This window comes from Manis javanica, chromosome 16 (assembly GCF_040802235.1).
Source record: "Manis javanica isolate MJ-LG chromosome 16, MJ_LKY, whole genome shotgun sequence".
NCBI classification, from domain to species: Eukaryota; Metazoa; Chordata; class Mammalia; order Pholidota; family Manidae; genus Manis; species Manis javanica.
In genome coordinates this window covers 40,050,362-40,062,172 of record NC_133171.1, presented here as the reverse complement: position 1 = coordinate 40,062,172, position 11,811 = coordinate 40,050,362, and the positions used below count along the sequence as shown (strand labels likewise).

General features: G+C 38.9%; 1 protein-coding gene across 1 annotated transcript; it reads right to left on the bottom strand.

Moving 5' to 3' along the window:
• Nucleotides 1–5,419: 5,419 nt before the first annotated feature.
• Nucleotides 5,420–6,621, bottom strand: DEFB113 (defensin beta 113). Its single transcript, XM_017659432.3, has 2 exons — nt 6,488–6,621; nt 5,420–5,817 (listed from the first exon to the last, which is right to left on the bottom strand). The coding sequence occupies exons 1-2, from the start codon at nt 6,543–6,545 to the stop codon at nt 5,573–5,575; spliced, it is 303 nt and encodes a 100-aa protein (XP_017514921.3). The 5' UTR covers nt 6,546–6,621; the 3' UTR covers nt 5,420–5,572.
• Nucleotides 6,622–11,811: the final 5,190 nt, after the last annotated feature.

Sequence of the window (11,811 nt, the reverse complement as noted above, 5' to 3'; positions counted from 1 at the left end):
CTTTTGATTGGTGCATTAAGTCCATTTACATTTAGGGTGACTATTGAAAGATATGTACTTATTGCCATTGCAGGCTTTAGATTCGTGGTTACCAAAGGTTCAAGGTTAGCTTCTTTAGTATCTTACTGCCTAACTTAGCTCGCTTATTGAGCTGTTATATACACTGTCTGGAGAGTCTTTTCTTCTCTCCCTTCTTATTCCTCCTCCTCCCTTCTTCATATGTTGTGTGTTTTGTTCTGTGCTCTTTTTAGGGGTGCTCCCATCTAGAGCAGTCCCTGTAGGATGCCCTGTAGAGGTGGTTTGTGGGAAGCAAATTCCCTCAGCTTTTGCTTGTCTGGGAATTGTTTGATCCCACCATCATATTTAAATGATAGTCGTGCTGGATACAGTATCCTTGGTTCAAGGCCCTTCTGTTTCATTGCATTAAGTATATCATGCCATTCTCTTCTGGCCTGTAGGGTTTCTGTTGAGAAGTCTGATGTTAGCCTGATTGGTTTTCCTTTATAGGTGACCTTTTTCTCTCTAGCTGCCTTTAAAACTCTTTCCTTGTCCTTGATCCTTGCCATTTTAATTATTATGTGTCTTGGTGTTGTCCTCCTTGGATCCTTTCTGTTGGGGGTTCTGTATAATTCCATGGTCTGTTCGATTATTTCCTCCCCCAGTTTGGGGAAGTTTTCAGCAATTATTTCTTCAAAGACCCTTTCTATCCCTTTTCCTCTTTCTTCCTCTTCTGGTATCCCTATAATACGAATGTTTTTCCTTTTGTATTGGTCACATATTTCTCTTAGTGTTGTTTCATTCCTGGAGATCCTTTTATCTCTCTCTATGTCAGCTTCTATACGTTCCTGTTCTCTGGCTTCTATTCCTTCAATGGCCTCTTGCATCTTATCCATTCTGCTTATAAATCCTTCCAGGGATTGTTTCACTTCTGTGATCTCTTTCCTGACATCTGTGATCTCCTTCCGGACTTCATCCCACTGCTCTTGCATTTTTCTCTGCATCTCATCCCACTGCTCTTGCATTTTTCTCTGCATCTCATCCCATTGCTCTTGCATTTTTTTCTGCATCTCTGTCAGCATGTTCATGATTTTTATTTTGAATTCTTTTTCAGGAGGACTAGTTAGGTCTGTCTCCTTCTCAGGTGTTGTCTCTGTGATCTTTGTCTGCCTGTAGTTTTGCCTTTTCATGGTGATAGAGATAGTCTGCAGAGCTGGTACAAGTGACCGCTGGAAGAGCTTCCCTTCTTGTTGGTTTGTAGCCTTTTCCTGGGAGAATAGCGACCTCTAGTGGCTTGTGCTGGGCAGCTATGCGCAGACAGGGCTTCTGCTTCCTGCCCAGTTGCTTTGGGGTTTATCTCCACTGTTGCTGTGGGCTTGGCCTGGCTGGGGCTGTTCCTCCAAAATGGTGGAGCCCCGTTAGAGGGGGAGCAGCCAGGAGACTATTTATCTCCGTAAGGGGCCTCTGTGCTCCCTGCTGCCCAGGGGGTTAGAGTGCCCAGAGATCCCCAGATTCCCTGCTTCTGGTCTAAGTGACCTGTCCTGCCCCTTTAAGATTTCCAAAAAGCACTCTCCAAACCAAAACAACAACAGCAACAATGAGAGAGGGAACAGAAAGGAAAAAAAAAAGAAAAAACACGCGATTTTTTTTTTTTTCCTCAGGTGCCGGTCCCAGGCACCCGCGCACTGGTCCTGCTGCCCTGTCTCCCTAGCACCAGGGTCCCTGTCCTTTCAAGGCTTCCAAAAAGCACCCACCCACCGGTCCCGCAGGGAAGGAACGCTCAATATTCTTGGTCCTCAGGCACTGGTCCCACGCACCCGCTCACCAGTCCCGCCGCCCTGCCTCCCTAGCACCGGGGTCCCTGTCCCTTCAAGGCTTCCAAAAAGCACTTGGCAAAAAGAGAGAAAAAAAAGGGGAAAAACGCGCGATTTCTTCCGTCCTCAGGTGCTGGTCTCAGGCACCCACCCACCGGTCCCACAGGGAAAAATGCGGGATATTCTTTGTCCTCAGGTGCCGGTCCCAGGCACCCGCTCACCAGTCCCGCCGCCCTGCCTCCCTAGCACCGGGGTCCCTGTCCCTTTTAGGCTTCCAAAAAGCACTCGCAGAAAAGAGAAAAAAAAAAGGGGAAAAACGCGCGATTTCCTCTGTCCTCAAGTGCCGGTCTCAGGCACCCGCCCACCGGTCCCACAGGGAAAAACGGGGGATATTCTTTGTCCTCAGGCGCCGGTCCCAGCCACCCGCTCACCAGTCCCGCCACCGTGCCTCCCTAGCACTGGGGTCCCCGTCCCTTCAAGGCTTCCAAAAAGCGCTTGCCAAAAAGAGAAAAAAAAAAAAAAGGGGAAAAACGCGCGACCTCCTCCGTCCTCAGGCACCGGTCTCAGGCACCCGCCCCCAGGTCTCGCAGGGAGAAACGCGGGATATTCTTTGTCCTCCGGCGCCGTTCCCAGGCACCTCCTCACCGGTCCCGCCACCCTGCCTCCCCAGCAACGGGGGCCCGTCCCTCTAAGGCTTCCAAAAAGCGCTCGCCAAAAAAAAAAACTGCTCCGGTTTCTCTCCACCCGCCGGGAGCCGGGGGGAGGGGCGCTCGGGTCCCGCCGGGCTGGGGCTTGTATCTTACCCCCTTCACAAGGCGCTGGGTTCTTGCAGGTGTGGATGTGGTCTGGATGTTGTCCTGTGTCCTGTGGTCTCTATTTTAGGAAGATTTTTCTTTGTTATATTTTCATAGCTCTATGTGTTTTTGGGAGGAGATTTCCACTGCTCTACTCACGCCGCCATCTTGGCTCCCCTCCTCTTTACTACACTTTTTTAAAATACATTTTTCCACTTAGCAGAATTGACAGAATTTTTTCAGTAGTTGAAGATATTGATATGTTTTTCGGCTTGCCTAGTTTATGACAGGAAGTTTGCTTGTATTCTTTTCTATAATAATCTTATTGAGATTTAAATTATGTACTAATGTACCCACTTAATGTGGACAATTCAACGATATTCCCTACATGCATGGAGTTGAGTAGCCATCACCATTTTAGAGTATTTTCCATTCCCCAAAAGAAACCTTATACTCTTTAACTATCACCCTCAAACTCCTCCTCCCCCTAAAACCTAGGTAACATTAATCTACTTCACATATCTATAGATTTGTCAAGTCTAGATATGTCAGATACATGGAATAATACGATACGTGACAATCTGTGACTGGTTTCTCTCACTTAGCATAAATATTTCAAGGTTTATTCATGTTGTAGCATGAACCAATACTTCAGTCCATTTTACTGCCAAATAGTATTTCATTGTGTGGCTGTGTCACATAATATTTATCCATTCATCAGTTAATGGATATTGGTTGTTTCTTCCTTTCGACTTTTATGAACAATGTCGCTATGAACATTTGGGTACAAGCTTTTGCATTGGCATATTTTCATTTCTCTTGCATACATGCCTAAGAGTGGGGTGGTGGAGTCAAATGAAAACTCCAGGCTTAACTTTTTTTCAGGAATACTGTTTTGCGAAGTGTTTGCACCAATTTACATTACATTTCTTCATATCCTCACTGAATCTGTTAGTGTCTATTGCTTTGATTATAGCTCTTTCAGTGGCTGGGAAGTAGTAACTCATCGTAGTACTGATATGCATTTCCTTAATGGCTACTGAGGTTAAACATCTCCTCAAGTGCTTGCTGAACATTTGTATATCTTTGCAGAAATGTCTATCAACTCATTTGCCCATTTTAAAATTGGGTTATGTGTCTTTTTATTACTGAGTTTAGATATTCTGTATCTATTTACAACTACCATGATTAGGAAGCTGCTGGTTTTTCAGGCTACTCGTAGAGCTGAGGAGAGCTGGACCACAACAGGGCAGTTAAAATGCCACAAGGCTAGCTGCTCTTACTAAAATTCCACCTTTTTCCCTTGAATAAATGCCCCTTAGATCTTTGCAAGTCTTTGGTCAATTTGAAGAGCTCTTAAAGATGTCAATATGATTTTGTTGCTTTTATGAATAGACAGATTTTCAGAGTTTTTTTTTTATTCCATCATTTCAGAAATCTGGCTTATGATTCATTATATATTGTTTCTTTTTCTTTTCTTTAAACTGTTGTTTGGAAGTTATACACACTTCTAGTTAATATTACTATGCAATGAAACTACTCTGAAATTTGGTTTCTTTTTCTTTTTTTTTTTACTGTGGTATCATTAATATACAATCACATGAGCAACATTGTGGTTACTAAATTCCCCTAAAAATGCAGGATCCCAGATTCGAAATTTGGTTTCTTAATGCAAAAACGAGTCTATGTATTAAAAATTGACCCAGAGCGTAGTGGAAACGGGTCGCCCCTCTCCTCTGTCTGGTACCTCACCTGGGAAGACTGAAGACTAGGAAGGAGTCCTCATTGGCCAGTTTATCCTTTGAACATTCCTTTGGGAGACCAGCTTTTTTTTTTAACAGTTTGTAAATGCTATTTATTACTTGAGAATTTAGATTTTTTTTTTTTCCTTCTCAATCTGTAGTGTACCCTTGGGTGTTTTATTTCAAGCTTCAGTTAGTGGTTCCTCAATCTCTATTTGAAGCACATTTTTCTTTCCTAAGCTTCACAATACAGCAGAAAAGTCTAAGCTCAACATGCCATAAACGCTCCTTTCCAACTCTAGACCTCTTAATATTTATTTCCTAAGGAATGTGTGCACAGTTCAGGAGTCTCTCCAACTAAGAAAACTGGGATTATGTCTCCCTCTTAAATCCCCAATTCACTGAATTTATTTCATTTCCTCTGAGTCAGCATTCTAACTTAAAATTTTATCTTGTCCATATCTATGTTGTAGCTATAGGTAAAAATACACTCAGTGGAGGCTTTAAACTCCGCATGTCAAGCATTTACTGATGGAATGTTCTATAATTCATAAGAACGTTTGTTAACATTTTTCAATATTACAATGGAATTAACATGGAATGTAGAAACGTCGAAACAATGAATTCCCTGAAGACAGGGACAAGGGCCCATTAAATACAGAATTATACAATGAAGGCAATAAATAAAATTTTTAAGGACCAGGATAGGAGACCCTTGGATGTGCTGCCTATGTTCAGAACTGACTGTGGTAAATTGTTAGTTCTGGGTGGTAGAATTAGAAATGACTGTTCTTTTTCTCTTTAGACAGTCCTATATTTTTCCAAATTTTATTTTATAATAAGAAAAAAATATATCTTTACAACGTTTTTAACCTGCTTTTATTCTCATCACATTTTGCTTCCTGCTGAGTTTTGCTTGATTGCTCTTTCTCCCAGTTCTATTATCAATACTATTCTATTATGCGATTAAGATGATTTTGTGTCCAAAACTCAAGCACATTTTTGCTGAAACTATGGAAGGAAAATTGAAGGTTGATAACCACAAGATCATCTGAAAATAAGCAGGCTACTGTGCAAGGTGAATAAATAGGCCAGAGGTAAAGGGAAGTATTATGGACAAAGAGGGATTTGTCATATGGGTGGATGAGAACTTCTGCCAGGTAGTTCAGAAGGCCAGATGACACCCACATGAAAATAGACTTATAGAAAATAGAAAGTTCATTTTTTAAAAATAATATTGTTTCACTGCACTGATATGTGCTGTAGTAAAATTAAAATTAACATATGCATACACTGTAGTAGTGATGCGTTTAGGGGTTGGCTTTTGGTATTCCTGCACGACACAGCAGGGCTCAATGTTGCAGTGATTATATATGTATTCCCGGCTGTTGCATGAAGTCTTGCAAGTACCACGAACAAGGTAACATTGTCTTTTTCTTTTTTTGATTTCTCTTGCTGTTTTCTGTGAAGCTAGGAAAAAGTAGCTATGATCATGAATCCAGGTTCAATTCCTTGCACAGATGGGAAGACAGGTAAGTAAATACATTTATTTATACAGTTAAACCATTTTGTTTCTGAAATCGATGCCCATTAAGGAGTTTGGATTTTATCCCCTATATATTGGTACAATAAATATTTATTTATCCAACAATAGATCCTTTGCCACTGGTATTTTAGTTTTGTAAATAGTTATACTTAAATATCTAATGTATGCATGCTTCCTCAAGAGTAAAGAGAAAAGAATGAGGAGAAAATAGCAATTCTGTGTTCTAAATTGCCAACTACCTCTAACACCCTACCACCCCCCAAAATTACTGGACCAGTTACAGAAAGCTTAATTTTGCTAACAGCTACAATATCAGTTCATTAAATTGCATTTAAAAAGAGAAGGTAGTAGAAAACATGTAAAGAGTCAAAGTCTCATCAAACAAAATGACAAACAGGTTTAATTCTACATCTTGGATAATTTTTTCCCAACTTCTCAACTATCAGTTCCACTCATCTCTTCTTCCATGCAAAATAATTAGAATGAATTGCATTATGAATCATATAGTCTCCTAACAATGGTTTATTTTTCCAGAATAAAGCATTTATAAATTTCTTTTGCCTTTCCCTCCTTTTCCATATTAACAAATATTACCTGATGGACCACAAGACACAGTGAAGACAAAAGTCAGGAAAATACGAAGTATCTTCATTGCTGATACAGTTACTTGAGTAGAGTTGTGGCAGAGCTCAAAGTGTCTAATACTTGTGCTATTCCTTGGTAAAAAAAAAAAAAAGATAAACTGATGTTTTTATAGCCTTCTCCGGGTGATTGCTATTCTGATTAATGCCTCCTTTCAAGACTGAGTACATATTCAAGGAAGTATTGTGAAACAGAAACAAACAGAAGAGAGGACTTGGTTCTATGACCTAAGTGAGCCAAAAGTGAACTCATTTTCAATTATACAAGCAAATAATGGGCTGAAGGTCTTTTTTAATTATTGAACTGAAAGCATATAATCAGCATATCTACAATTTCAGCCACATGCTTTCTCAAGCATTTATTATGTGCCAGGCAGTGTTCTAAGCACTTTATATAGATCAACCAGTTTCATCTACATGAAAAATTCTCTGACATGGGAACTTCTTATTTTCATTTGAAGAAACGATAGCACAGAGTGGTTATGCAATTGCCTCAAATCATGCATGGTGTGAGCAGTAAACTGAGATGAACTCTAAGGTAATGTACTGCCAGAATCCAGACTCTCAACTTCCACTTTCTCACAACTGAGTAACGGGCATTTCTCACGTGAAGTTGTTCTCTGTTCATATGGCCTGAGGCAGACACTGTTTCTGGAATTTAATTTTTCTACAAACAGAAAATATGTCTACAACATAGTTCTAGTAGTATTAGATCAAAATTTTTCATAGTTATGCTATAAAAACAATCAGTATAATTCTTTACACATCATGCAATGACTCAGTTATAGGATGACCTCATTCATAGGACAAAACAATATGTTAAAGTTGAAAGAGTGCTGGATTTAGATATAGAAAATTAATATTGGGATCTGGCTCTTCTCTTTACTAGGTATATATTGGGGATAAATATTCACTAACCGAGCCTCAAAGTTCTCTCCTTGAAGGCTGGATTGGAAACTAACTGGGCTGGTAACTCTAACTGCCCTCGTCATTGAGGAAAATGACAGGGTTATTCTATAATCTGATTTTTAAAAGCACTAATCTAGCTTCCTTGTTAACTTTTGTGCTTCATTCCTTATCCAAAACTGCCTATATTTTATAGTCAAACCATGAAAAATCTATTTTCTTAATATCCTCTTTGTAAAAATACCAAAAAGAACCCTTAACTGCTAGAGACTTAATAAGACCTACTGTATATAAGCAGAGCAAAATAGCAAGTATGAAAAATATAAGAGAAAACTAGGCCAGGCACTATCATCACAGTGATGTCATAGATACAAAGATGACGGAGGAAAAAAGGCCCCATTTTGCTTCAGAGCAGCTGTATCCATTTCATCTGCCTAAAATAAACCACTCCTATCAGACTGGAACATCAATTAAATGCTTAAAAATTGCAAGGTCTTTTCCCTCTTTGCTTAAATGTGAAGTTGGGACCATCTGAATCACAACATAAACATAAGGATTTGAGTGATTAGCATCTCAATTTTTCCAAGGCTAGAATGTAAGTAGAACCAAACTGGATGCAGAGGAGAGAAATTAATTTATTAATTTAGTACTTAAAATGGATATCTTAGGGCTTAACTTGGGAGATCCAGATTCTAGATTTCTTTTTTTTTTTGATATTGTTAACATACAACTACTTGAACAACATTATGGTTACTAGACTCCCCCTATTAGCAAGTCCCCCCCACATACCCCATTACAGTAACTGTCCATCAGCATAGTAAGATGCTATAGAATCATTACTTGTCTTCTCTGTATATACTACCTTTCCTGAGTGCCCCCCACCCTGCTACATTATGTGTGCTATTCATAATGCCCCTTTTCCCCCCTTATCCCTCCCTTCCCACCCATCCTCCCCAGTCCCTTTCCCTTTGGTAACTGTTAGTCCATTCTTGGGTTCTGTGAGTCTGCTGCTGTTTTGCTCCTTCAGTTTTTTCTTTGTTCTTATACTCCACAGATGAGTGAAATCATTTGATACTTGTCTTTCTCCACCTGGCTTATTTCTAGATTTCTATTAATAATTTTTTTTATGGGTGAAAGGCAGAGATGAAAGTGTGGGGAAAGGGGTAAGAATGAGATTGCAAGTAATGATTAAGGAAAAGAAAAGATACAGAGGAATTTTTTTTAAAGGAGTAGAGAATTATGTGAAGAACCTGAAGTATGTGAACCAAAGAACAAGAACTCATATTTCTACTGACTTGAGTCAGGATTTGTAGTTTTAGATGAAAAATGTAATTTTCTTCTGATGACTTTAGATGACCATAGCTAATAATTACACATTCAGAGCTACAGGTAAGGACTCTTGGAGTTGTAATTTCTTGGTGAAGACAGGGTGGCTGGGCTTTAGGGATGATGGGCTGAGATATGCCTACTAAGGGAGTTCTCCAGGCCAAGGCAGAGATGTTGAGAATGCTAGAAGGGTATGATGCTAAGAAAAGAGATAGTCAAAAGAAAATACGAGTCTTATGCTATTCTCATACAAGAGTTTCCAATAAAAACTTGCTACTTTCTACCACTTTTCTGCAAAAAGTCTTGGTTTGTTGGTCTGGCACTGGGTTTTTGCCCTTACATTCTAGAAATAAGAGCCTAAAATATCATTTTGGTCTCTTCGTGTTGCAAAACCATGATGCTATTTCCACTCTTTGCTCTGCACTACCGACACTATGCATTAATTTATACCCACCTTGCCAAAAAAAAAAAAATCCAAACCAAACGTTGTCTATTTCAATTCACTGATGTCTGCAGACTTTAAAGGTTAAGAATCCATTGTGGCACTACTTTTATATACCAGTGACAGACTGATTGGCACTTTTGGAAATTTTCATATTGGAAAGAATCATAAAATTTTTCACAGAAAAGGATAATGAGGATCAAATAACCAAGAAAACAAAAGACTACATAGATGTAAGTGGCTGGATCTTCTACATTTTCTGCTTCTTTCCACTACAAAAATCTCTTATGTAAGCTCAGATAATTATTGATGGTTCATATATTAAGAAGCCATGAGTCTGGGTGGCTCAGGCTCTCTGGGATGCCTGATCCTGCTATACCTTGAAAACACCTATTATTTGCTTGTTATGTACAAGGCACTCGTCTATGTAATTTACATATACTAATATGTTTAAACTGCATGAAAGCCAAAGGAGGTAGGTATAATGTTTTTACATACAAGGAAACAGACACATAGAGATTTAAGAAACCCAAAATCAATTAGCTAACTGCTAAGTGGGGGAAACTGGACTTGCACATGATCCATGTCAGAGCCCCCATTCCTAAGCATTATTGTTTACACATACCCCAATCACCTGGAATGGTTGTCTTAGAGCTCCAAGGGAACTTATATAATAATAGAAAGATAGCTTCAAAGGTAAAAGAAATATTACAATTCATTTGTTCTCATGCTATGTCTCTCTAGCATGTAAACACCATGAGGGCAGGGATTTTGACAATTTTATAATGGAGCTTAAGACTAAATAGGCATTAATGGGTATTTACTCAATGGAGATTGAAATAAAGCTATGGTAGCAATTATAGTATCCATAATTTATCTACCTAGAAAATTTTAGAAAATGGCACTTCTGAGAAAGTAAATGTCAGAATCCATAATTCAGTTTAGAATCTTAAGAGATCAGAGGCCAACTCACAAAGAGTTTTTATCCATTTCTTTCTCTTTTTTGGGGTATGGAAGATGATGAAAGCTAATGCTCTGTCTGCCTATGCTAAAAAAAAGTAATTATGATTTACCCCCTCTAAATATGGCTTATACTAAGAAGAATGATCCAAGAAATGTCCTAAAAGAGCTGGTAGACTGAACACACAAGATATTCTTTACAACTGCACCTCCTGTTTTTATTTTTTATATTTAGCAAAAGATGCTATAAACAATGAAGTGAATATTTGTTGCACATTTACTAAATATCCATTATTACCTGCATACTTTACCTTTATTATCTCAATTAAACATAACAACAACCGTATGAAGTAGATTCTGGTTGTACTGTCATTACTGCTCAACAAGGTAAATGAGGCTCAGAGGCATTTACTGCATAACGTTTAAAGTCACTGTCCTATAGTTAGTAATTACCACTGCTGGAAGTAGACCCCAAAGCAGTCTTATTCTTGAACCTCTGATTATACCCACTACACTAGAATCAAAGAATCTGTGAATGAACAGATTTCTGAAAGGCAATAATGAGTTTACCTCATTTCTTTATATCTTTGTTTATAGCACAGCACCAAAGCTATTGTAAGCTTTGGTAAATGGTAGATGACTGACTGACTTTAAAAATAAAAGGTGAATTCATGCCCAGAAAGAGCAGAATGATTAGCTGAATCAGTGGCTCTCTGAACTTCTTAAGTTTTAGAATCAATTGGGATGATTAAAAAAAACCCCACACACTCCTGGGCACCACCCATGCCAGAAAAATCTCATTCTGTTATTTACAGGTGTGGTTCAGAAAACTGTACTTTTGAAGAAATACCCCCAAATCTTTCTGATACAGAGACAGAAAGAAAAGTACTAAAACAACTGAAAACATGAAACAATGGAATCTGAGAATATTTAGCTGTAGTTTCCACAGTCTGTATAGAAATGTCCTTCAATGATGCCACAGGCAAAGCTCAACTTTAAGAAACATGACTTATAAAGTATTTCTCAGGTCCATTTAATACTTTGCTCCATTTCTGAGCATCCATACTTTTGACAAATCACCTCCATCTGGTACCTCTTGAGTGGACTGACCAATTTTAGGATACAGAATGAGCCTGTTCCTTGACGTTAGAAAAACTTGGAGTTGAGCCTCAGACATGCTTTTATTATCTAAGTGATCTTTTTGAGGTCCAGTTTCCTTATCTATTAAACGGTGATGCTGAGAGCAAACTTACTGGATCGTCTTGCCTTTTAAATGAGACAATGCATGAACCTGACAATGAGGACACTCATTAATAACTTTTGAAATTACTGAGCTCTTACTCTGGGTTGGCACAACTTAGGATGCTAATATGAAACAGTGGGTGAGATAAATATGGTCACAGCGATGCTTGGAGCATAATTTTCAGATAAGAATTACTCTTCATAAAATTCAATAAGAGTGTTAGGAGAGAGAGTGACTATCAAGAGACATGTTGTAATAAGTAATTAAGGATACATTTTCCTGTCCGGAGAAGGGGGTGGCCAACAAAGGGTGTCCTGCAGAGAGATACGTTAAATGTTTCTGAAAGCACAGTGTGCCAGAGGAAGAGAAAGCAGGCCAGTGAGCTGACGCTGAGCGAGCA

Coding starts and splice junctions, on each gene's coding strand:
- DEFB113 (XM_017659432.3), bottom strand. CDS start 6,545: ATGAAGATACTTCGTATTTTCCTGACTTTTGTCTTCACTGTGTCTTGT. Junction 5,818..6,487: donor TGTGTCTTGTGGTCCATCAG/GTAATATTTGTT, acceptor ACTTTTTCCTAG/CTTCACAGAAAACAGCAAGA.